General features: G+C 37.2%; 1 protein-coding gene and 1 long non-coding RNA gene across 2 annotated transcripts in view; one reads left to right on the top strand and one right to left on the bottom strand.

The window, feature by feature from the left end:
• LOC125866787 (uncharacterized) overlaps nucleotides 1-25,119 on the top strand; it is a 34,716-nt gene extending 9,597 nt beyond the window's left edge. The window contains 5 exon segments of the mRNA XM_049547136.1: nucleotides 470-3,090; nucleotides 3,541-3,686; nucleotides 4,140-4,728; nucleotides 5,173-5,318; nucleotides 24,663-25,119. Of these exon segments, the coding sequence (XP_049403093.1) occupies nucleotides 470-3,090; nucleotides 3,541-3,686; nucleotides 4,140-4,728; nucleotides 5,173-5,318; nucleotides 24,663-24,939 (3,779 nt within the window). The 3' untranslated portion in view covers nucleotides 24,940-25,119.
• On the bottom strand, nucleotides 11,181-13,360 carry LOC125866788 (uncharacterized). The gene is made up of 3 exons (XR_007446561.1): nucleotides 13,135-13,360; nucleotides 12,609-12,686; nucleotides 11,181-11,424 (listed from the first exon to the last, which is right to left on the bottom strand). It is a non-coding gene; the product is annotated as an uncharacterized LOC125866788 (long non-coding RNA).
• Nucleotides 25,120-27,943: the final 2,824 nt, after the last annotated feature.

The following is a 27,943-nucleotide window of genomic DNA, read 5'->3' as shown; positions in this document are numbered from 1 at the left end:
TCTTCATTTCCATTTACTCCCTCTGTTTCAATTATTTTTTTGTCTTCTTTACTTAAACTCCGTATCAAGTAAAAAACCAGACAAAGAAATCGAAACGGATGGAATATCAGATACTTGTATCCAATTTTGAGCTCTAGTTATATACATCTCAGAACATTTCTGTTAGTAATAATGAACTGTACTGCTATGCTAGGTAGACCTCGAGTGACTTATTTAAGTTCGAGTCTTGTGCTAAATGAACTATGTCTAGTATTAAGTGGAGAAGAATATGGTTGGCCCAAAGGATTTCTATGTCGTAAAAAAAGAACCTCTATGGACTTTTTACTCCACTCACATTCTTTTTATGGTGTTCTGAGTTGATGACTAGAGAATCTTTTCCTGGTCTTGCTTTGCATCACTGTAACCTTACATCATGACTAAATAATGTTGTTTTTTGATCGTTTTCTTAACTTTCTAAACTTACCCGCAGGACAAATTTATTTGGAGAAGTGTGGAAAACCTGAGCTGATTAAAGCCGCCGAGTGTTTTACACTGGCTGGATGCTATGAGCAGGCTGCCAGAGTTTATGCAAAAGGCAGTCATTTCTCAGAGTGCTTATCAGTTTGCACCAAAGGAAAGTGTTTTGACTTGGGCTTGCAATATGTTGAGTACTGGAAACACGATGCTGCTCAGTGTAGTACAGTGGATGAAAGAGAGACTGAAATTGACAAAATGGAGGAGGAGTTCCTGAGCAATTGCGCGTTACATTATTTTGAGCTCAACGACCGAGTTTCCATGATGAGATTTGTGAAAGCATTCCCTAGAATTGACATGAAACGCAATTTGTTGAAGTCTCTGGGGTGCCTTGATGAGTTGCTGTTGTTAGAAGAAGAGTTAGGGAACTTCACTGAAGCTGCAGAAATTGCCCGGCTGGAAGGGAATATTCTTCGTGAAGCGGATATAACAGCAAAGGATGGGGATTTTGGCAAGGCATCGTCACTTGTTCTTCTTTATGTTCTCTCTAACTCTCTGTGGATCTCAGGAGGTAAAGGTTGGCCTTTGAAGTCATTTTCAGAAAAAAAGGAACTTTTGGAAAAGGCCATGTCGTTTGCGATGCATGGATCCAATTCTGAAACCACGTGCACCGTGATTAAAGTTTTATCAAACGAGTCAAGTGATTGGTCTGGCTTGAAGCACGGTTATGTTGCGTCTCAGAAATGTAACAGTCCAATCGGTGAAATTTTGAGTTGTAGAAAAATACTGGATGTTCATTGTGAAACTAACGTGGCAAAGTATATTTGGGATGATAATTTATCAGCCAATGCGATGAGTTCAGAAGAATTGGTATTATGCAGCCAAGTCAGTGTAAGGACACTGCTTCACTTTTGGAATTTTTGGAAGAAGACTATCTTTGATCTAATAGAATCTCTCCAGGGCCTTGAGATTGAACACTTCGGAAAGTATAACATCTTATGTAATTTCTGCGTAAATTACTTTGGTGCTAGGCAGCAATTGAATGATCTTAATGTTACATATGCACTGTTGCATCCTGCTGCTGAATGGGTGAAAAAAATTCACAAAAGCTTCATCCGACGGAGCAAAAAGATTGTATTTGTTGATGCTCGGCATTTTATTTATGCTGCTCGACAACACTGGCATAGCGAATTACTTATTGTTGGCTTGAAGGTTCTGGATACTCTCGAGTCCATCTATAAGTCGGCTGCAACTTCAATGCCTCATTTCCGGCAAAGCATGTTCCTTCTAAACATATATGAGATTGCTAAATTTTTAAGTGAGTCCAAGGAGCTTGATTCTAAGAGTTCTCAGTGGAGACTACGGAATTTCTTGACACTGTCAACAAAATACTTTGAGATAGCCTTTCCCCTTGACCCCCGACAATCGTTGATGGAGAATATCATTTCTCTAAGGAGAACCGAGCTTTCCCGTGACTTGTTGCAAGAATTCATCCATCAAGATATTAACACCAGAGGTCCTTTGAGCTATGGACAGATTGGAAGAGTGATGATCATATGGCTTGCCTCTGGAAAACTATCTGAAGATTTGTACAAGAAAATTGTTGGAAGAGCTCCAACAGAATCATGGAAATCATTCATGGAAATTCTCAGCTGCATTAGAGCGACAAAAATGGAAGAATATCAATCAGGCAATGCTTGTGGAGGCAAAATTTCCGAGTCTTGTTTAGTTGAGAAATTTTATGAAGCATTACAAGATACCTATAATGTGAACTGGAGCAGACTAAGTGACTATATCTCCCCTGGTTGTTTCTTGTATCTTGTTGAGCGCTTTTTGATTTTGGTGTCACAGTCTAAAGGGTTCTTTTTCACTACAAAATCATCATTGGTGGAATGGCTGATTTCCGAGAAGTCTGAGGTCCTACACACTTCCAAGGTTGCTATTAACCAACAGTCTTTGGAAAAGTTTTATCATTCTGTTCTTATGATGGTACAACAATTCCTTTCTGATAGAGGCCGTACAGCTCGATGGATTGAACGATCGGGTATAAATTTTGAGGCATACTATAAGCTATTGGTTGTGAGATTGGTTGTTGTCCTATGTTTGCTGTGTGTGAACAGTGGGAAATACTATGATGTTCTTTCCTTTGTGCTCAGAAACAACAATGTGAGGAACCAGCTTCCGAAGTATTTCTATGGCATTCTTTCTCCATGTTTGAAGCGGAAGTACTTCCAGATCAGTGAAATCGGGGAAGCATTTCAAATTGCTGGAGATCCTCTTTTGTGTGTTAACCTGCGTGAGAATACCACCAGAAAGCTTCCTAATGTCATTCATGTGCAGTTGGGAACAAACTGCAATATAGAAGACATTTTTGACTTGCTGTTTCTGGCTAGAAATGAGTCACAAGCTCCTAATTCCACAGTTTCGGAAGTCATGACTCATCCGGATGCTACTTCTTCCTCGGATTGTTCTGACCAACCAAAGATTTTGACAGTGCCATGTTCTGAAGTCTCTCCTCAGTCAGAGCAGAATCTGCAACAAGTGAATTGGGACTTGTTTCATGAAGTATCTGATTTTTTTAAGCATATTGCCAGTGAAAATGATGGAACTACCTCAACTGTCGCTCAGCAGATGAAGGTAATCCTAGTTCTCTTTTAATTATAACTTGGAACTTGTAAAGGTGTCTGCTAGGTAATGATTAAATTATTACAGTACTATTAGGCATAATACGTAAATAGACACTCAGCCTGGCCTTAGATGGCAAGTAAAGAGCTCCAACTTTGAGAGTGTACATCTAAACGCCTCAACTCAATTTGATTCCACTGTGTCAGTTGAACACTCAACTTACAAAATGATAATCTACATATGCATCTCCAAAATTTATGTGTCACGTTAGTGTCGGGTGTCCATGAGACATAGTGGGAAAGAGTTGGAGTGTTTACTTGTTAGTTGGGACTTGTGACCGAGTTAAGGTCTCTAGACGTGACTCTCAATGTTGGAGCTAGTGCTTACTTGCCCGCAGAGGCCAAGTTTGAGTGTCTGTTTATGAATTATTATTATTAAGGTACTAAACTTATTTTTTCTTAGGAGGAAATAAATATGCACATAAAGTTCTTGACTGCTGCCATTACTCCGCCTGAGCTGAAGAAGCCTGACACTGGTGAGGACATGGCTGAGGAAGTGCAAAGTATGCTTCAGGAACTCCAACAGCTCCATTCATTTTTGGATATGAGGTATGATTCTTTCTTACCATCGTGCTACTTGCATTTATGGGTCGCACTTGTTTAAATATACACTTCCAAGTTGTTTAGGATGTTCAAAATATATCCATTTCGAAAAGTTTCTTTCATGCTAAAAGAATTCCATCTTAGGAACTATGGCTTTAGCTCCTGATGTAATCCTTTCTTGAGCACTTTTCTTTTATAGTAATGTCCTATCGGAAACAACATATCTACCTCCACAACGTAAGGGGTAAGGCTGCATACGTACCACCCTCCCTAGACCCCACTTGTGTGATTACACTGGTATGTCATTGTTGTCATCCTATTAACAAATGTTTTGTTCCAACTACTTGTTGTCACACTTACACATACATCTTTAAGTGTGTTGAGGCAGTAGTTCCATTTCTTTCTCTTTTTTTGGAATAAAAACTCTTGATGATGAATTGTTGCATTGATGCTTTACAGTAATTTGGAAGTAGCAAAAGCTGAACAACTATTGAAGAGCTTGCTGTCAAGAAAGCCCAAGATTGAAGCTTTATTGAACCAATGCATTGTACCAACAGAGAAGGAAAAAGGCAATACAGTGTGTGTTGATGATGAGAAGATTGTGTTGCCGTCTGTGGCTGCCACTGATTCCGAAAGCAGTAACAAGGCTACTGAAATCGGGGAACCATTTCAAATTGCTGGAGATCCTCTTTTGTGTGTTAACCTTCGTGAGAATACCACCAGAAAGCTTTCTAATGTCATTCATGTGCAGTTGGGAACAAACTGCAATATAGAAGACAATTTTGACTTGCTGTTTCCGGCTAGAAATGAGTCACAAGCTCCTAATTCCACAGTTTCGGAAGTCATGACTAATCCGGATGCTACTTCTTCCTCGGATTGTTCTGACCAACCAAAGATTTTGACAATGTCATGTTCTGAAGTCTCTCCTCCGTCAGAGCAGAATCTGCAACAAGTGAATTGGGACTTGTTTCATGAAGTATCTGATTTTTTTAAGCATATTGCCAGTGAAAATGATGGAACTACCTTGACTTTTGTTCAGAAGATGAAGGTAATCCTAGTTCTCTTTTAATTATAACTTGGAATTTGTAAAGGTATCTGCTAGGTAAGGATTAAATTATTACAGTACTATTAGGCATAATACGTAAATAGACACTCAACCTGGCCTTAGATGGCAAGTAAAGAACTCCAACTTTGAGAGTGTACATCTAACGCCTCAACTCAACTTGATTCCACTGTGTCAGTTGAACACTCAACTTACAGAATCATAATCTACACATGCATCTCCAAAATTTATGTGTCATGTCAGTGTCCAGTGTCCATGAGACATAGTGGGAAAGAGTTGGAGTGTTTACTTGTTAGTTGGAACTTGTGACCGAGTTAATGTCTCTAGACGTGACTCTCAATGTTGGAGTGCTTACTTGCCTGCAGAGGTTAAGTTTGAGTGTCTGTTTATGAATTATTATTATTAAGGTACTAAACTTATTTTTTTTAGGAGGAAATAAATATGCACATAAAGTTCTTGACTGCTGCCATTACTCCGCCTGAGCTGAAGAAGCCTGACACTGGTGAGGACATGGCTGAGGAAGTGCAAAGTATGCTTCAGGAACTCCAACAGCTCCATTCATTTTTGGATATGAGGTATGATTCTTTCTTACCATCGTGCTACTTGCATTTATGGGTCGCACTTGTTTAAATATACACTTCCAAGTTGTTTAGGATGTTCAAAATATATCCATTTCGAAAAGTTTCTTTCATGCTAAAAGAATTCCATCTTAGGAACTATGGCTTTAGCTCCTGATGTAATCCTTTCTTGAGCACTTTTCTTTTATAGTAATGTCCTATCGGAAACAACATCTCTACCTTCACAACGTAAGGGGTAAGGCTGCATACGTACCACCCTCCCTAGACCCCACTTGTGTGATTACACTGGTATGTCATTGTTGTCATCCTATTAACAAATGTTTTGTTCCAACTACTTGTCGTCACACTTACACATACATCTTTAAGTGTGTTGAGGCAGTATTCCATTTCTTTCTCTTTTTTTTTGGAATAAAAACTCTTGATGATGAATTGTTGCATTGATGCTTTACAGTAATTTGGAAGTAGCAAAAACTGAACAACTATTGAAGAGCTTGCTGTCAAGAAAGCCCAAGATTGAAGCTTTATTGAACCAATGCATTGTACCATCAGAGAAGGAAAAAGGCAATACAGTGTGTGTTGATGATGAAAAGATTTTGTTGCCGTCTGTGGCTGCCACCGATTCGTCTTACGTGACGTCCTACATAGAAATTTTGTGTCCTACGTGGTGTCCTACATGCATTATGCCATGTAGGACGAATGTGTCTATTTGTTCAATTTTATAGTGTCTACTTGTGCATGCCAAAGTTGGAGGGTATAAATGTCAAATGAAGTCAAGTTAAATAGTGTATTTTTGTGTTATGCCTTTATGTATCATGTCATGCCATATATAAATGTGTCATTTACTTTGGCTTCTACTGACATCTATGCACTCCAATTTTGGTCATGCATGGAATAATACACGAAGGAAACAAATTACCATGTAGGATCTCATGTAAAACACATGTGTCTATTTATTCAACTTTACACAAGTAAAAGTTCCTACTTATGCACGCTCAAAGTTGGAGGACAGATGCTATTAGAAGTCAAGTAAAAGACACGTTTATGTATTATACCTAAATTTTAACACACCACATACGATGTATAGTTAGCAATTAAGAATTCCACATAACTAATACTAATACATGTTCAAATTATTAAAAAAATACATAATTCTTGTATAACTCTAACCAGCAGCCAAACAACCAATCAAATGTTCAATGAATTTTCTTTTGTAATTAATCACCAAATGAAAAATAAAATAAAATATTAAGACCAATTAAATATCTCTAATTAAAGTCAAATCAAAATCATTCACTTTCCTTCCTCTTTCCTATTACTTCCATTCTTCTCCCTCCTCCATTTCTCTGTATTTTCCTTCTCCTATATATAAATCACTCTCACTTCTCCACTTTTTCTCAAACTAAAAGTTTCCCATTTCTCACACAATTTCTTACCCATAAATTAAATTACTACAAAAATGTCAGATTTCAACTTCGACAGTACTTGTACTTCTTCATATATAAGTGCACCTTCAAGTCCTCAATACTAACTCTGAATGAATCATGAGATCACTTTATCATAAGATAACTTTATTAGTATGAGAGAACATATAAATTAATCATAATTAATAAAAAATAATGTTATATGTAAAAAATAAACATAAAGTATTCAAGGGTTGTTTGATTCATGGGATAATATAATACAATCTACAATTAAGTTGGAGATTGAATTTACATATTATTTTAGCTAAAAGGTGTCAGTATTATAATCTCGAAATAATTTTACAGATTATTTTATAGGGTGTATAGGAATAATATTGAATAGTGTATTATTAATGCTTGTACTAGCTATACTGAGATTAATGTATTGTATTTTGTATGGAGTGTTTGGTTTATATAGTGGAAAGGATGTTGTAACTGATAATTGTGAATTTAATCATACTAATACATACATAAATCCTTTATATTACTAATATCATATATCTCCATATATTCATTATACATATCTTAATATCAAATAGACTGTGTTGTATACAACTTTAAAAAATTTAACAAATGAGATAATCATAATATATACTGTATGTATTTTGATATATGCTACCAAACATACCTCTCATTGGTTTAGTGAAACTTCTTTTTTCTTTGTAAGATGAAAAGACTGTTTGTTTGGTTTCCCAAAAAACGTACACGTATCTCTATAGCACCTTTCCTCTTTGTCGTACAAATAGTTCTTGTTTTGCTTGCTTCATTATATTTCTTTTAACTTTGAAAAAAAAAAAAAAAGTTAATTTGATCTCATCTTTTTATTGGTACGTACATATTGTTAAAGTTCATTGTTTTTTTTTTTTTACTTCATGATGAAGACTTCCATATTTGATTTACTATTTATTTATTAGTTTTTTAGGCACACTAGGGAGTATATAATATTATTACAAAATTTAACTTAATGATTTTCCCTTGTATGCAGCAATTTGGAGCACAGTGACATTTATTTTATATAAAAAAATATATATTGTGAAGATTTATTTTGAGTGATTAAAGTATGGAAGGAAGTAGTAATTCTAGGAAAAAGAAAGGAGGACTTAAAGATGACCTCATTGATTTGGTCTTCTCATGGTCTATACAAGATATTCTTGATGATACTCTATATCAAAACCAGGTATTTTTTTTTTTGCCTATTTTCTAGATTATTTTTCTTTAATGGTGTTTGGTATTAGGAAAATGTTTTTTATGGAAATATATATTTATTTGGAAATATTTTTCAATGAAATAAGTGATTTTTGAACTTATTTATCTTTTGTTTGGTGCATAAGCACACATAAAGTATTGTTTCAAGAGTATTTGTATATAATTTAGGCTAAAGCGATGGAGAATAGGGGTAAGGTGTGGGGGTGGTGGCAATGGGGGCTATGGAGGATGGGTGTGGGGTAGTTTGTGTGGAGAGGGGGCACTTAGGTGGAATGTCACTTGTGAAACTTGTTTTTCGTAGTCATTTTACTCAAACTCGTGTTTCTAGAAAAATGTTTTCCATAAATTTCTTATGTTTTGAACACGTCATGTGAAAAGTTGACATTGAAAAGTTAAAGGAAAGAGACATTGTTTTGGAAACGGACTACAAACGTAATTAAGACAAGCAAATTGAACTGGAGGGAGTATATATATTATATATGATTGCTACCAACTAGTTAATGGAATGCATGGCTTCCCATAATGCCAGAACAAGTTACTTGTTTCTCATTTAATTGAAAGTTTCCTGTTTTGTAGGTGGAGAAGATTCCAAAATCATTTGAATCAGTCGATCATTACTTGGGATCGTTTCACTACTCGTTACTGGAAGAAATACGGGCTGATATTAGTGCTTCTTTGGAAGTCATAGACAAAGCACCTTTTGGTGAATTGATCTCCTTTGATGAGAAACCACTTGGATCACTATTTTTTAAAGTTCAGGTTGACTATTGGAGGAAACTGTCTGGTGACGGAAAGGAGCCTTATCGAACGTTGCCTGGAGATATTGTCATTATCTCAGATGCCAAACCAGAAACTGCCTCTGACCTGCTACGGCTCGGATGGAACTGGACATTTGCATTTGTAACGAGAGTCAGTGACGCTGAGAGTGATGATTCAAATGCATCCACTAGTTTTACAGTCAAAGTTGCTAGAGATATTGTGATTTCTGAGAGAAAGCAAAAATCGTTGTATATAGTGTATTTGGTAAATGTGCTACCGAGTAAGAGAGTATGGAGTGCACTGAGGATGAGAAAGAATTTGAACCTTATTGAGAAAGTTCTGTGCAGTGAGAATGAGGTAAATAATCTTACTGATTTACGTCCTTCTAGAAGCATCATCTAGAGTCTCCCTGCCTTTTAACGTACTTAATATATCCTAGATCATCAACAAACGTGGTATCCCTTATTTTTTTATATGTTGCTCGGGCTCTTCAAAAATGCTGCCAGGTGCATGTTGGATCCTCCAAAGGTAGTGCATTTTTGAAGGATCTAACATGGGCATGACAACATTTTTAGAGAGTCTGAGCAACATAGGTTCTGATATTTGGCTGCACTAATAAAGTACAATATGTTAGTACCTTTTAGATGCCTCGTAGGTGTGAAGTGATCGATGAGATTATATTTCAAGTTAATGTGTGATGGTCATCTTGTTTCTCAAGTGTGACTGAACAAAATACATAACAGAGATGACATTAGCATTCTTTTAGAAATGAAAGACAAAAATGGCAGTGTATGTATGCTTATAAAAGTTACGTGTTGCTTGTGATAATATTACTGTAATGCTAAGTAATATTTATCTTCTTCGATTTACAACAGTTGTATGATACCTTTTAATAAGTCTCATCTTTTTATTGATGGTTAGTTTTCAAATTTGTGTTTTTGTCTAAGAAATGTAATGTAGATTCACTGGTCTCTTGTGTAGGAAATGACTGACCTTTCTTGCATTTTTCTTATTCTAAACCTTTACTCTTTATTTTAGAAAATATGTACTCTTAAACAATGAAAAGCAATGTGATGTGTGCCCTTAAGCTGTTAAAAACAATTTATGCTCTACTGTACGCCTAGTCTCTCAGTGTATGGTTTCGATAACTTAATATCAATACTTTTCGTTCAGACCTCAAAAGGAATACTATGTGTTCCTCAAAAACTGAAACATGCTCTTTCTTTCCACATGCAGCCTCAACGGCTGTTTTCGTTCCTTAGATATATGGATTTGGACTGTATGCTTGTCTTTTCCTGTTATCAACATCTGTTCACTTAGTTCATTTTGTGAATGAAAAGACACTTGTTTGTGTGCAGAAACAGGATGAGGATAAATGTGATGTTTGTTCTGCATCTAATAATGATGGACTATCTGGAGAAGTTGTTAATAATCTGCTGTCTAAGTTGAATGATTCGCAGGCTGAGGCGATCTTGACCTCTCTTGATTCGTTGAAGTGTTGTCACAAGCCTTCAGTTGAACTCATATGGGGACCACCTGGTACAGGCAAGACCAAGACTATGAGTGTCATGCTCTTCATACTATTGAAAATGAAGTATAGAACTCTTACTTGTGCCCCAACAAATGTAGCAATAACACAAGTGGCTTCGCGGTTAGTTAAACTGATCAGTGAGTCATTTAATAATTCTTCTGCAGAAATGGATATTTGTCCTTTGGGTGACATTCTCTTGTTTGGGAATAAGTACCGTCTGAAAGTTGGTCAAGATATTGAGGAGATATACCTTGATTATCGTGTTGATAGGCTGGTGGAGTGCCTCGTACCCGTGACTGGTTGGAAACACTGTATAAGTTCCATGAGCGGGTTTCTGGAAGATTGTATTTCTCAGTATAACATATATGTTGACAATGAGTTGATCAAACTGAAGGAGCTTTCTGATCAAGAGGAAGCTCAGAAGGAAAAAGAAAAAATCAGCTCATTGATTGATATTGTCAAATCCCGGTTCAAATCTACAGCTTCATCTTTGAGAAGATGCTTGCTTACATTCTGTACTCATCTACCATTAAGTTTTATTCAGGAGGAGAATTTTGAAAAAATGGTACGCCTTATCTCCCTACTTGATTGTTTGGAGGGAATGTTATTTCAAGACAATCTTGGCTCTAAAGATCTTGAGCAACTCTTCTCTTGTCAACAACCAATTGAAGTCTCTTCCGACTCATTTTTGGATGAGTGGTCCTTACCTTGTTTAAGAAGCCAGTGCCTATTTCTTCTGAAAGATGTTTGCCAATCTGTCACGACCCGATTTCTCAAGTCGTGATGGCACCTACTATAACCCACCAGTAGGTAAGCCAACCCGTAACCCGGAACAACAAGTAATGGGCCTGAGGGTAGAAACTAAACAAGAGAAGGCAAATAACAATATAAACAGGCGGAAGCAAACCAAAAACATATATACAAATAAAGATCCCTCCCAGAACCTGGAAGTCACTGGTACAGAGCTACTAACAAAATGAGTACAAGTCCCAAAAGTGGACAACAGAGACTGGACTGTCTCGAAAGGTAAAAGACAAGTCTATATATACAGATGGAGACTGAAATAGTACAAAACGTCGTGTGCTCACTCCCGTCTCCGGATCAGTCTGCTCCAAGCTCGATCAACGCTGGCTACTAGTGCCCGGACCTGCATCACGAAATAGATGCAGAGCGTAGCATGAGTACCAAAACAACAGGTACCCAGTAGGCATCATAGGCCGACTGAACTTGAAAAGTAAAGGCAATATGAAAAGAAGGAATACGCAAACCGAAGTCAAGAACGAAAATCTAACTAACAATGAAATGCACACGAGTGTACAAAGAACTAACTAAAGTAATCTATAAGCTAACTACACCTAACTGGACCCCCATAAGCCCAGAAGGTACACTCGTGCGCAAGTTAAATAAAAACCCGAACGGACCCCCATAAGCCCGACGAGTACACAGAATAACTATAACTAAAGAGAATTGCATAAAAGAACCCAAGAACGAAGAACATCGAACCAGAACCTCAACCCTAATTAGTAGAATCTGACAGCACTGAGGCCGGACCTCGAACCGGATGCTCAGCAGAAGTACCCAAGTAACCAATCACAAGTATCAAGTATAAGAGGCCGGAACTCTAACCGGATGCTCTATATAGGTGTCTGAGCAATAGAGGCCGGACCTTAAACCGGATGCTCTATATAAGTATCTGGGCAATAGAGGCCGGACCTCAAACCGGATGCTCTATATAAGTGCCAATGTAGCTGCTGAAAGAGTCCCAATTGATCCATACTCATAAATATCTGTGGAACGCCGTCCACACATAGCCAATCAATGAAAGTCCTTGGAACCAAATCAAAAATCAAATTAAAATCGCGAAGTAGAACTAGTGTCGCCGATGTAACTCGTGAAGCCGTAACATCGAGGAAAAATAAGAATAACTATAGTCGGAGAAAGAGTATCGCTTAACTAAGGCCCAAACTATCAGACTCAAGTCTGCTACACCAGTCTACAAGGATCTAAGCCGACCGAGCGACGTCGGGGCAAAACTAAGGCCTATTGGATCCGAATAATGTATTTCTAAGGCAAGCCCTAGTCAAACCTAAACTAAGGCCCAACATTCTTCAAATAAACAATAATTAAGCATGCAAGCACTCCACATAGCGAGGAGGGTCCGTTAATAACACAAAGCATGCTCACAGTTACCGGATAATTCCCGAAATAGGCCGAAAACATGATTTCTTAACACCTATGCAAGATTCAATGACTACCCAACCCAAATCCCAACTAATCAACATGCATTCACATTCTCGAGCTCAATCTAAGAGAGGGAAAACCGTAGCCTACCTTAAAGCCGATCACACGCGCTCCAAAATCACTCCTCCGGAGATTTTCCTTTCCGAAAGGTCTCGAAACGCTTCCCCGCTATCAAAAATAGTATCACAACGTTAATACGGTCGTTTAGACACCAAAATCACAACAAACAGAGACGGGTCAATTTTGGAGTCAAAACGGGAATCGTGGGACCCACACAGAAAATTCCGAAATTAACCCCAAAAGTGGGTCCTAACCAGTTCCCCCAGCTCATTTCCCATAATGGGACACAATTCGGGGCTCGGGAACAACACAATACCAACATACAACTAAAACCCAAATTTTCTCAAAAATCGAAATGGGACAGCAGTGTATTTACCAAAAACGAGCGATCTACAGTAAAATCTAACAACACCACAATGTTCTCCTCGAAAAACCACTCAAGATAGCCTCAAAAATCACCAAAATCGGATCTAAAATGGCTAAGAAAACAAGTCTCAAAATTTCCAAAATCAAGTCACAAAAAGAGGTCTGGCAGCAGGTATTTTTCGAAAATTACCTCAAACGGGGACTCCAAATCACTATCCGAGCTCACCAACACGTTGCCCTCGAAAAATCTCACAACTTAGCCTTTTGGATCACCCAAATCGGTTGAGAGATGAGAGAGAGATGAGAGTTTGAAGTTTGGGAAATGTGGCTGATTTTCTGCAATTTATTGCAGAAAATCTGCAACATTTCCAAAACTTTAAATTCCGACGGGGTGCTTCGATCTCGTTCGGAACCCCGTGCACGCAAACGAGATATGCAACCATACCAAATTCGATATTCCAGACTCAACGGCGCAGTCGAAATTTCCATCAGAGGTCATTTCGATAAAAAGTGGGTCCCACTTCCAAAAGCCATTTTAAGTCAAAACCCACAAAAGGGCTCGGAAAGATATCGAAAACCTCCAGACACAAAAGAAAGGTCAATCTAGACCAAACTCGACATTCCGGAGCTAACCACGCTGACGGAATTCTCATCCGAGCGCGTTTACTCAAAATGTTGACCAAAGTCAACCTTATGCCAAAATTCAAAGGCTAAAACGCCTAATCGCACCGACTCACACTGAAAACCTCGGGAGTCATGTCGACCATGCTACTAGCCTAAAATGACCCTTCCGGAGCTGATGAAATCGTCAGAATTGGATTCCGATGTCATCTTCTTGAACTTTTGATCGAAAATGATCGTTCAAGGTTCATAAGCTCCAAAACACAAAAACTCACACCAGGACCAAACGAACGACCAGGTGACCGAACTATCAGTCCCAGCAAGTCATAAATGACTTGGGGTCGCTATAGGAACGCTCTAAACGACACACAGAAGGCAAGACACAGAAATGACCAAGAGGGTCATTACACAATCTCTCGGAGAATTGAGTCTTCCTCGTGCAATGAGCAAGGAGTCGATTAGGGAGTTCTGTATACAAAAGGCTTCCTTGGTTTTCTGTACGGCATCAAGTTCGTATAAGCTTCATCCACTGGATATAAAGCCATTTGACTTATTAATTGTTGATGAAGCTGCCCAGTTGAAGGAGTGTGAATCTGTCATACCCTTTCAACTACCATGTTTGAGGCATACTGTGTTGATGGGCGATGAGTGTCAACTGCCCGCAGCAGTCATGAGTCGAGTAAGTTTGCTGCCTTTCATGTGTGCAATTTAAAGGAATTGCAAGTTCAACTGATATCTTGTCACTATAACTTCTTTTTACACAATTTTGTTACTCTACAGGTTTCTGAAGAAGCTGACTTTGGAAGGAGCCTTTTTGAAAGACTCAGTTCTCTGGGTCATTCTAGACACTTGCTTAACATACAGTACCGAATGCATCCATCAATTAGCCAATTTCCAAATTCAAGTTTCTATCGTAAGCAAATTTGTGATGCCCCTGATGTAAAACATAAAACATATGAGAAAAGGTATCTTCCAGGAAGATGTTTTGGCCCGTATTCCTTTATAAATGTTCCGTTGGGTAAAGAAGAAATGGATGATGTTGGACATAGCCGAAGGAATATGGTTGAGGTGGCTTTAGTGATGAAGATAGTGGACAACTTGTATAAAGGTACAATTTTATGGTTAGAATATTTCCTGAAATGCTCTTGTCTTTAAACTTGAAATCAACGATAATTTTTTTCTTGTTCAAAAGATGATGTAAGATGGTACCGATAGGTGTATCAGGGTATTGAAGGGAATGATTTAATCCCAAATTTAGGTGTAAGTTCTGCGTACACTCCACACTCCCCAGACCCCACTTGTGGGATTATACTGGGTTTATTCATTATTGTGTTGTTGTTGCTTCTGACCCAAATTTTGTATTTGGGCTTGTGTCATCGAGTCTTTGATTACAAAATTTCCACTAGCAAACTTGATTGAGTGATGTGCAACAACTTGATTTGCTTGTGACGACTGTACTCTTTCAAATATCAAGTTTGTGCTCTCTTAATTAATGTTTTAATTGTGACGACTGCCTCTCTACCCCACAAATGTAGGGGTAACATACATCCTACCTTCCCCAGACCCCAGTTGTGCGATGACACTGGGTATGTTATTATTGTCGGTTTTGCATGAGTGGGAGGTTCTTTGTAGCTTAAATGCTTTTCCAGTTTTTTATTTTAGTTTTTGTATCTTCTTCTACACAGGTTGGGGTGGCTCCAGGAAGAAACTCAGCATTGGTGTTATATCACCTTATGCTGCACAAGTTTTGGCTATAAAAGGTAAACTTGGGCGGAGGTATGATAACCTTGAGGGTTTTGAAGTTAAGGTGAAGTCAGTAGATGGATTTCAGGGAGGGGAGGAAGATATCATTATAATATCTACGGTGAGATCTAATTTAGGCGGATCAATTGGTTTCTTGTCTAGTCTTCAAAGGGCTAATGTTGCTTTGACCAGGGCTCGGTATGGATCAATCTTTGTCGCTGTTTCATGACATCTAGATCTTTATTCTTCTATGCTGACATTTCAGGGTTTTATTCTTGGTAGGCACTGTCTATGGATTCTTGGCAATGAGCCAACATTACTTAATAGCAACTCTGTGTGGGAAGCATTAGTTCTGGACGCCAAGGAACGTCAATGCTTCTTTCATGCTGATGAAGACAATGACATGAGGACAACAATTTTAGATGTTAAGAAAGAATATGATCAGCTGGATGATTTACTTAATGCAGACAGTATTTTGTTCAAATCTCAACGATGGAAGGTAAAATCTTGTGCTTTAGTTCTCTTGCTTTGTAAATTTTAGAATTGTGTCACTCACATAGATACAGTCCAAAGGTTGCATATGGCTGTTTTATGTAAAACTTTTGATACATTAATGAGTAATGCATGCTGTTTTTCTTATGGTTTACTTCCTTATTTGGAACAATTGTGCTTCACTTCTAAAGTGTCGTCTTGCATTAGCATTACCACGACACTTGCTCTTGGCCCAGTGCACCTATAATTCTAAGTTTTGTGTGTTCTACTTGCATCAGTTATAGTCAATGGCAAACATCTGTCTTTGTCCATTTTATAAGTTTGTTCTTTCTTAGTGTCTGCTTCACTCATTGAAGCTAAACTTTGGTCAGTATTATTTGTCACACATAAATACATGATTCCTGTACTTGTGAGTTTACTTGGCCATCATGATGTATTTTCTTCCGCATGGTTGCTCAGGTACTCTTCAGTGACAATTTTAGAAAGTCATTTGTAAAGCTAACATCCTCCCGGTTGAGGAAGTCTGTGATAAGTCTTCTGGTTAAGCTGGCCAGTGGATGGCGTCCCAAGAGAAAGAATGTGGATTCAATTTCTGAGAGCTCATCTCAAATTGTACAACAATTTAAGGTTGAAGGGCGGTATGTTGTTTGCTCTATTGATATTCAGAAATACTCCACCTATACTCAAGTGCTGAAGGTTTGGGATGTATTACCCTTGGAGGAGGTTGCAAAGTTGTTGAAACGTCTTGATAACATATTTTCAATGTACACTGATGAATTCATTAAGCTTTGCAAGGAGAAGTATCTTGAGGGGTAAACTAATTCTTTTGTGCTCTGTAGATTCAAGTATTACGATGAACGACAATTGCTTCTTGTAAATTTTATTTTAACCTTCTCATGTTTGTACAGGGACTTGGAAGTTCCGAAGATTTGGATGCTTTGTCGTGAGATAAGTCAGTATAAAAGCATTTCTAGTGAGAGCCAATTGAATCATGAATCAACTGGTGCGGAAGATGGTAGAAATTGTGTTGAACATTCAAGAGTCAGCGAAAGCTTGTTATTGATGAAGTTTTACTCATTATCATCTGGTGTTGTCAATCATTTGCTCTCTGATCTCCATGGTGAAGCATTAGATCTCCCTTTTGAAGTTACTAATGAAGAGAGGGAGATAATCCAATTTAGTAGAAGCAGTTTCATCCTCGGTCGCTCAGGCACGGGGAAAACCACAGTTTTGACCATGAAGTTATTGCAGAAGGAGCAACAACATCACAATTCTGTTGAAGGATTAAATAAAGCAGGGAAGCAAGAAGTAAATCAATTTGAAGGGGAAGCAGATGAGGATAATCAATGTGTAGGAGAGGCTAGCAGTGAAACCCTGCGTCAACTTTTCGTGACTGTTAGTCCGAAACTTTGTTATGCTGTCAAACAGCAGATTTCTCAGTTGAAAAGGTGAGTCCTAATCTTGTTGTCTGAGTTTACTGGAGCTGCTTGCTTTAATAAGTTGCATGCTTGATCCTTGATGACTAATGAAACCTTGAACTAAAGTGTAATGTTTAATATTGGAAAATAATCTCCGTTGTATCATATGTACTTGCAATTATGGAACATTTAGTTATAGCTTTAGGGCTTTGGTCTAGGGGTAAGAGCGCAAAGTGTGATGTCTGAGTTTACTGGAGCTGCTTGCTTTAATAAGTTGCATGCTTGATCCTTGATGACTAATGAAACCTTGAACTAAAGTGTAATGTTTATTATTGGAAAATAATCTCCGTTGTATCATATGTACTTGCAATTATGGAACATTTAGTTATAGCTTTAGGGCTTTGGTCTAGGGGTAAGAGCGCAAAGTGTGATGTCGTCTAGGCATGAGTCAGGGGTTTGAACCCCACCTGGTCCTTAAGTTTAAGAAGGGAGGAGGACTGGAAGGTGGCCCATTCTCCACCGAGTTTTACTCAGTGCGCCACTGGCCATCGAGATTTCTAGGTTATTAAAACAGTTCGTAACAATTAATTATATGCTTGCTTGTTTTGTATTTGCATATGTCTAATGAGAGCTAGATGCCATGGTTATTGATATTCGGAATGAAGTTTAATTGATTTAGTGCTGCCTTTTATATTTTGAAAACATTTGCTGCTGTGTGACCTACCTAAATCTTTTATTGTCAAATTGCAACCTATAAAAGTCGGAGTTCTTAACCTCTACTAACACATAGTACTTGCATTTCCGAATTTCTCTTAGCTTTATAAACAAGTAGGAATGCAGGTAGGTAGTTAAGGTATTAACATGATAACAACTCTTCCCATAAACTTGACAATTTGGTGAGCTAGTTTAAATGATTTGTAGCTGGGCGTGTCGTAGATTTTCACACTTCTAATTGCTTGTTTTTTATGTTATTATGATTTATTAGTTCAGACATGTTTTTCAGGTGAGTTAGTGTTGCGGCTATAAGATTCAACAAAGTTTTTATTTTTATCCAATTTAGAGGTGTGCATTCTTAATTTTGCAGCTTTGCTTGTGGTGGAAGTTTCTCAGCAGAAAACAGCTTGCTTGAAATTGATGATTTGGATGGGACGACACAGTTTAGAGATTTACCGAACTCTTTTATTGGCATTCCTTACATGAAATACCCTCTTGTGATCACATTTCACAAGTTCTTATTGATGCTTGACGGAACAATAGGTTCTTCCTACTTTGATAGGTTCCATTTGAAGTGGGACCTGTTTGAAGACAGAAGTTTGAGGTCAGCTGCTTTAAGATCCTTCGTAAGAGAGAAGGAGGTCAACTATGAATGCTTCTGTAGCTCGTATTGGCCTCACTTCAGTACTGTGTTGACGAAAAATCTTGATCATTCAAGGGTGTTTACTGAAATTCTTTCTTATATAAAAGGAGGATTAAAATCAGGAGATTTTCATGATGGGAAACTCAGCAAAGAGGCTTATATTTCAATGTCCGAACATCGAGTCTCTTCGATAAGTGCAGAAAAAAGAGATAGAATATATGGTATTTTTCAGGATTATGAAAAGATGAAGATGGAGCGTGGTGAATATGATATAGCTGATTTGGTTAATGATCTTCATAGTCGGCTAAAGTATCAGCATCTCGATGGTGACAAAGTAGATTTTGTGTATATTGATGAAGTTCAAGATCTCACAATGAGACAGATAGCGTTGTTCAAATATATTTGTAGAAATGTCGAAGAAGGATTTGTTTTCTCTGGTGATACAGCACAAACAATTGCTAGGGGGATAGATTTCAGGTTTGAAGACATTAGGAATCTATTCTATACCGAGTTTGTCATGGATTCAAAGGGTGATGAAGTTTCCCATAGAAAAGACAAGGGACATTTATCACCTGTTTTTCAGTTGCTTCAGAACTTCCGGACACATGCCGGTGTACTCAAACTAGCACAGAGTGTAGTTGATTTGCTTTGTCATTATTTCCCTCTCTCTGTTGATTTCTTGAAACCTGAAACAAGTCTTATTTATGGTGAGGCTCCGGTATTGTTGAAGCCCGGAGCTGATGAAAATGCAATTCTAACTATTTTTGGGAATACTGGAAGTATTGGAGAAAAAATGATAGGTTTTGGTGCAGAACAGGTAATCTTAGTGCGGGATGAATCTGCGAAGAAGGAAATCTCCGGTTATATTGGAAGGCAAGCACTTATTTTGACTATTGTTGAATGCAAGGGTTTGGAATTTCAGGCAAGTCCTAAATTTGCTTAATTATTATTCTTGGGATTTCAATTGTTAGTATCAATCAAATCTGTTTTCTTTTTAATGATATTCAACATATTTATGTTTAGCCTAGGTTTTTAATGATATTCGATATAACTGCTTCATTTACCCATCCCATCTACTGGTTGATAGCTTTACCTTTATCATCTTATTTCCTTCTTTGATCTTTTGCAGGATGTACTGCTGTACAATTTTTTCGGGTCATCGCCACTTAGAAATAAGTGGAGAGTGGTATATGAGTTTATGAAAGGAAAAGGTGTAGTAGATATATCCTTCCCAAATTTCTGTGAAGAACGACATAGTCTATTGTGTTCTGAACTAAAACAGCTTTATGTTGCTATCACTCGAACAAGACAAAGGTTATGGATTTCTGAGAGTGTCGAAGAATTTTCCAAGCCTATGTTTGATTACTGGAGAGGATTGTGTCTAGTGGAAACAAGGGAGATAGATGATTCACTTGCACAAGCAATGCAAACTTCTAGCACTCCGGAGGAGTGGAAGTCGAGGGGAGTGAAGGTTTGTCCAGTTGATTTGCCTAGTCTTATTTCTATTAACAAATTCATTTGTTCAAATCTCTCTCTTGTGTTGCTTTACATATGAGCGTTAATTGGTCCTGATAAAGTGCTTTGATGTTATCATGCAGCTCTTTTGGGAAAAGAATTATGAGATGGCAATCATGTGCTTTGAAAAAGCAGGAGAAAGGAATTGGGAGAAAAGGGCAAAGGCAGCTGGATTCAGGGCAGCTGCTGAGCGAATTCGTGATTCGAATTCCAAAGAATCTTCCACCTACCTACGTCAGGCGGCTGAAATTTTTGACTCGATAGGAAGGTTCGAGGCAGCAGCCGAATGTTTTTATGATTTGAGGGAGTATAAACGGGCAGGTAACATTTGGTGTTTACTTTCTCAAGAGTTCCTTCTTTGCTAGGCATTTTCTAGTGTTTTATTAGAACATTTCTTCATTTCCATTTACTCCCTCCGTTTTCAATTATTTTTTTGTCTTCTTTACTTCCTTAAACTTTGTGCCAAGTCAAAATCCAGACAAACAAATTGATACAGAGGGAGTATCAGATACTTGTATCCAATTTTGAGCTCTAGTTATATACATCTCCGAACATTTCTGTTAGTAATAATGAACTGTACTGCTATGCTAGGTAGACCTCGAGTGACTTATTTAAGTTCGAGTCTTGTGCTAAATGAACTATGTCTAGTATTAAGTGGAGAAGAATATGGTTGGCCCAAACGTTTTGTTCTAGACAGATTTCTATGTCATAAAAAAAGAACCTCTATGGACTTTTTACTTCACTCACATTCTCTTTTTGGTGTTCTGAGTTGATGACTGGAGAATCTTTTCCTGGTCTTGCTTTGCATCACGGTAACCTTACATCATGACTAAATAATGTTGTTTTTTGATCGTTTTCTTAACTTTCTAAACTTACCCGCAGGACAAATTTATTTGGAGAAGTGTGGAAAACCCGAGCTGATTAAAGCCGCCGAGTGTTTTACACTGGCTGGATGCTATGAGCAGGCTGCCAGAGTTTATGCAAAAGGCAGTCATTTCTCAGAGTGCTTATCAGTTTGCACCAAAGGAAAGTGTTTTGACTTGGGCTTGCAATATGTTGAGTACTGGAAACACGATGCTGCTCAGTGTAGTACAGTGGATGAAAGAGAGACTGAAATTGACAAAATGGAGGAGGAGTTCCTGAGCAATTGCGCGTTACATTATTTTGAGCTCAACGACCGAGTTTCCATGATGAGATTTGTGAAAGCATTCCCTAGAATTGACATGAAACGCAATTTGTTGAAGTCTCTGGGGTGCCTTGATGAGTTACTGTTGTTAGAAGAAGAGTTAGGGAACTTCACTGAAGCTGCAGAAATTGCCCGGCTGGAAGGGAATATTCTTCGTGAAGCAGATATAACAGCAAAGGATGGGGATTTTGACAAGGCTTCGTCACTTGTTCTTCTTTATGTTCTCTCTAACTCTCTGTGGATCTCAGGAGGTAAAGGTTGGCCTTTGAAGTCATTTTCTGAAAAGAAGGAACTTTTGGAGAAGGCCATGTCGTTTGCAATGCATGGATCCAATTCTGAAACCACGTGCACCGTGGTTAAAGTTTTATCAAATGAGTCAAGTGATTGGTCTGGCTTGAAGCACGTTTATGTCACGTCTCAGAAATGTAACAGTCCAATCGGTGAAATTTTGAGTTGTAGAAAAATACTGGATGTTCATTGTGAAACTAACGTGGCAAAGTATATTTGGGATGATAATTTATCAGCCAATGTGATGAGTTCAGAAGAATTGCTTTTATGCAGCCAAGTCAGTGTAAGGACACTGCTTCACTTTTGGAATTTGTGGAAGCAGACCATCTTTGATCTAATAGAATCTCTCCAGGGCCTTGAGATTGAAAACTTCGGAAAGTATAACAGCTTATGTAATTTCTGCATAAATTACTTTGGTGCTAGGCAGCAATTGAATCATCTTAATGTTACATATGCACTGTTGCATCCTGCTGCTGAATGGGTGAAAAAAATTCACCAAAACTTCATCCGAAGGAGCAAAAAGATTGTATTTGTTGATGCTCGGCATTTTATTTATGCTGCTCGACAACACTGGCATACCGAATTACTTATTGTTGGTTTGAAGGTTCTTGAAACTCTTGAATCCATCTATAAGTCGACTGCAACTTCAAAGTCTCATTTCCAGCAAAGCTTGTGCCTTCTAAACATATATGAGATTGCTAAATTTTTAAGTGAGTCCAAGGAGCTTGATTCTAAGAGTTTTCAGTGGAGACTACGGAATTTCTTGACACTGTCTATGGAATACTTTGATAAAGCCTTCCCTCTTGATCCTCGACAATCACTGATGGAGAATATGATTTCTCTAAGGAGAACCGAGCTATCTCGTGACTTGTTGCAAGAATTCATCCATCGAAATATTAACACCAGAGATGTTCTGAGCTATGGACAGATTGGAAGAGTGATGATCATATGGCTTGGCTCCAGAAAACTATCTGAAGATTTGTTCAAGAAAATTATTGGTAGAGGTCCAACAGAATCATGGAAATCATTCATGGAAATTCTCAGCTGCATTAGAGTGACAAAAATGGAAGAGTATCGATCAGGCAAAGCTAGTGGAGGCAGAACTTCCGAGTCTCGTGTAGCTATAGATATTGTTCCAAGTGAAGTTATGGAGGTTACATTAGTTGAGAAATTTTATGAAGCATTACAAGATACCTATAAGGTGAATTGGATCAGATTAAGTGACTATATCTCCCCGAGTTGTTTCTTGTATCTTGTTGAGCGTTTTCTGATTTTGGTGTCACAGTCTAAAGGGTTCTTTTTCACTACAAAATCTTCATTGGTGGAATGGCTGAATTCCGAGCAATCTGAGGTCCTGCACACTTCCAAGGTTGCTATAAACCGAGAGTCTTTGGAAAAGTTTTATGACTCTGTTCTTACAATGGTACGACAATTCCTTTCCGATAAACATGGTACAATTCAATGGATTAGACAACCAGGGATCATTTTTGAGGCATCCTATAAGCTATTTGTTATGAGGTTGGTTGTTATCCTATGCTTGTTGTGTGTGAACAGCGGGAAATACTATGATGTTCTTATCTATATGCTCAGAAACTATGATGTTAAGAACCAGCTTCCGAAGAATTTCTATGACATTCTTGGACCAGGTTTGAGGCGGAAGTACATCCAAATCAGTGAAATTGGGGAAGCATTTCAAATTTCTGGAGATCCTCTTTTGTGTGTTAACCTGCATGAAAATACCACCAGAAAGCATCCTAATGTCATTCATGTGCAGTTGGGAACAAACTGCAATATAGAAGACATTTTTGACTTGCTGTTTCCGGCTAGAAATGAGTCACAAGCTCCTAATTCCACAGTTTCGGAAGTCATGACTAATCCGGATGCTACTTCTTCCTCGGATTGTTCTGACCAACCAAAGATTTTGACAGTGCCATGTTCTGAAGTCTCTCCTCCGTCGGAGCAGAATCTGCAACAAGTGAATTGGGCCTTGTTTCATGAATTATCTGATTTTTTTAAGCATATTGCCAGTGAAAATGATGGAACTACCTCGACTGTCGCTCAGAAGATGAAGGTAATCCTAGTTCTCTTTTAATTTTAACTTGGAACTTGTAAAGGTGTCTGCTAGGTAAGGATTTAATTATTACAGTACTATTAGGCATAGTACGTAAATAGACACTCAACCTGGCCTTAGATGGCAAGTAAAGGACTCCAACTTTGAGAGTGTACATCTAAACGCCTCAACTCAGCTTGATTCCACTGTGTCAACACTCAACTTACAGAATCATAATCTACACATGCATCTCCAAAATTTATGTGTCATGTCAGTGTCAGGTGTCCATGAGACATAGTGGGAAAGAGTTGGAGTGTTTACTTGTTAGATGGGACTTGTGACCGAGTTAAGGTCTCTAGATGTGACTCTCAATGTTGGAGTGCTTACTTGCACACAGAGGCCAAGTTTGAGTGTCTGTTTATGAATTATTATTATTAAGGTACTAAACTTGTTGAGTTTTTAGGAGGAAATAAATATGCACATAAAGTTCTTGACTGCTGCCATCACTCTGCCTGACGCTGGCGAGGACATGGATGAGGAAGTGCAAAGTATGCTTCAGGAGCTGCAACAGCTCCATTCTTTTTTGGATATGAGGTATGATGCTTTCTTACCATCGTGCTACTTGCATTTATGGGTTGCGCTTGTTTAAACGTACACTTCCAAAGTTGTTTAGGACATTCAAAATATATCCATTTCGAAAAGATTCTTTCATCCTAAAAGCATTCCATCTTAGGAACTGTGGCTTTAGCTCCTGATGTAATCCTTTCTTGAGCCCTTTTCTTTTATAGTAATGTCCTATCGGAAACAACATTTCTACCTCCACAACGTAAGGGGTAAGGCTGCATACGTACCATCCTCCCTAGATCCCACTTGTGTGATTACACTGGTATGTAATTGTTGTCATCCTATTAACAAATGTTTTGTTCCAACTACTTGTCGTCACGCTTACACATACATTTATAAGTGTGTTGAGGCAATAGTTCCATTTCTTTCTCTTTTTTTGGAATAAAAACTCTTGATGATGAATTGTTGCATTGATGCTATACAGCAACTTGGAAGTAGCAAAAGCTGAACAACTATTGAAGAGTTTGCTGTCAAGAAAGCCCAATATTGAAGCTTTATTGAGTCAATGCATTGTACCAACAACATTGAAGGATTCATGTGAGGAACAAGGTAATACAGTGTGTGTTGAAGATGAAGAGATAGAGTCACCGTCTATCGCGGCCTATTCTGAAAGCAGTAACAAGGCCACTGAAAAGAAGCAGCCAAAGGGGAAGGCCAAGGCCAAGTCCAAAAAATCTAGAAAGGGAAAAGGAAAAAAGTAGTAAATCATGCTAACAATTTAGTCCTCACTTTTATGATTTTCTTCACTTTTTATGCAATCTCTTGTTGCTTTGAATGCAAGGAATTAAGGTGAAGTGAACTCTTTTATGTTTTTGACATGTTTTGTGTTATAAATGTGATATGGGCTGATTTACTCAAATGTCATTTTTTAGGTTGCTAATGTTTACTCGTATGTTGTTCAACCTCACAGATAAAACATTAGCTTGTCATCTATGGTCTAATATTTTCTCATAAGATATTCAGTTTACTCAAAAAGATCCATAATTTGCGAGAGATTGTTTTATTGTGATATCAAGATAGTATATTCAACTTAAGATTCATTTATTTGTAGTATATTGTACTTAGGAAATAGGACTAATGCATATGTAGCCTAGTCCTAGTTCTAGTCTAGTTGGAAATCTAGTAGCCAAAGTATCATAAAACTCTTATGTACTTGGTGTGTTGTACTTTCTTTTTTTGTTGTTGCTTGGTTTGAATATATATAAAAGGGAAAAATGTTTGAAATATATCCGAACTTTGACTGATATTGTTGTAACAATACCAAGCTTTGGGAAGAACCTTTTACTCCTGCACTATTTAATAGTGTATTTTAAAAGTATATATGTGCCCACGTGGACATCATAATTATTGCATCATTATAAATAGTAACTTGTCCACGTGGACACATATATATCTTTAAAATACATTATTAAATAATGCAGGGGTAATAGGTCCTGCTCAAAGTTTGAAATTGTTACAACAATTTCGATCTTGAAATATATTTCGAACCCTTTTCTCTATATAAAAACATGAGTGATTTAAATGGTATACATGGCATCTAATTTTGATATATATATATATATATATCATACGTGCAAAAAAGGGAATTGTACTTTAATCCCTAGAAACGATGGCTTTTCATTATATATAAAATCATGATCACTATATCAAAAATAATTTTTATTGATAATTATTTAACGATAATTAGTACTCTTTGTAAATATCTCTTAAGTCTATAACCACATTAATTAGATACTAATGTTAGTAAAGACTTTAGCACTTTTTACTCTATATTTATTGTCGCGAAAAACTGTTTTTATCGCAGTGTTCAATCTATTTGATTTAATATTGGTATTTGCATAGTAATGGAAATCAACAATGATCGGCCATCTAGAATCTAAATAAACAACAACACAATTTGTCTATGTCAACTGACCCAAATTATTTATAAAAAGGAAATACCCACCATGAACATGTTTATTAATAAAAAACATAAATTTATCTGTAATATAATGTTAATATCTCACGTGTTATGTTGACCCAAACACAAGCAAGAATTTTTATTTTTTTTGTAATGTTAATATCTCATTACCTCATATACTTTTGTTGTTATATATATATATATATATATATATATATATATATATATATATAAATTGGTTGAAAACGTGACAATAAAATTTTAAAATTTCTATTTTCTAATATCCCTTGCTGTCTTGTTTGGCTAGCTGTTTAATTGAGAAAGAAGGATTAATGTCTATCTAATCATCCATAATCCCAAATTTTTATTTTATATTTAAAAAAAACTTAAGGGTTATTGGTGAGAATATATATATATTTTGGGTACAATTGGTGATTATATATAGCAGCACCACATCTCTGACCCTAACTAAACCAACTAAATATAATAACCTAAGGGTGTGTTTGGTATGAATGAAGGAGCCTTTTTTCTGAATGTTTTTGGATTTTTCCAGTAATTTGTTGGGCAATACTTTTGAAAAAAGTATAATATATAAACGTGTTTTTTAATTTAGCTTCAACTGATATTTATGTCCTTCAACTTTAAGTGTCCACAAATAAGTTTATAGAAAATTGAACAAATAGACACATTCGTCCTATATGATGTCCTACATGGCAATTTCTTGTCCTATGTGGCATCCTACATGTATTATGTCATGTAGGACGTGTGTGTCTACTTGTCCATTTTATACAAGTTTAAGTGTCTACATGTACACATCCAAAGTTGGAGGGCATAGATGTTAGCCGAAGCCAAGTTAAAGGCTTATTTATGTATGACATAATACATAAATGTGCCTTCTACTCGACTTCAACTGACATCTATGCCCTCCAACTTTGGATGTGCACAAGTAAACACTTAAACTTGTATAAGATTGAACAAATAGACACATTCATCTTACGTGGCGTCCTACATGTATTATGTCATGTACGACGATTGTGTCTATTTGTTCAGTTTATACAAGCTTAAGTGTCTACTTGTGCACACCCAAAGTTAGAGGGCATATATACTAAATGAAGTCAAGTTAAAATGGTGTATTTATGTGTTATACTGTATTATGTCATGCCATGTATAAATGTGTCCTTTACTTTAGCTTCAACTAACATTTATGCTCTTCAACTTTGGACATGCACATGTAGACACTTGGACTTGTGTAAATTGAACAAGTAGACATACAAATCCTACGTGAAATAATACATATAAAAAAACAGATTACCATGTAGGATGTCATATAAAACACATGTGTCTATTTATTCAACTATATCAAGTAAAAATTCCTACTTATGCACACCCAAAGTTTGGAGGACATAGATGCTATCAAGTCAAGTAAAAGACACGTTTATATATTATACCTAAATTTTAACACACCAAATACGATGTATAGTTAGCAATTAAGAAATCCACATAACTAATACATGTCCAAATTATTAAAAAGAATACATTAACTAATTCTTATATAACTCTAACCAGCAACCAAACAACCAGTCAAATGTTCAATGAATTTTCTTTTGTAATTAGTCACCAAATGAAAAACAATAACGTATTAAAACCAATTAAATATCTCTAATTAAAGTCAAATCAAAATCATTCACTTTCCTTCCTCTTTCCTATAACTTCCATTCTTCTCCCTCCTCCATTGCTCTGTATTTTCCTTCTCCTATATATAAATCACTCTCACTTCTCCACTTTTTCTCAAACTAAAAATTTCC

Source organism: Solanum stenotomum, chromosome 6 (genome assembly GCF_019186545.1).
Source record: "Solanum stenotomum isolate F172 chromosome 6, ASM1918654v1, whole genome shotgun sequence".
Lineage (NCBI taxonomy): Eukaryota > Viridiplantae > Streptophyta > Magnoliopsida > Solanales > Solanaceae > Solanum > Solanum stenotomum.
Note: the sequence above shows the minus strand (reverse complement) of the source record. Positions and strands in the feature narration are given on the sequence as shown.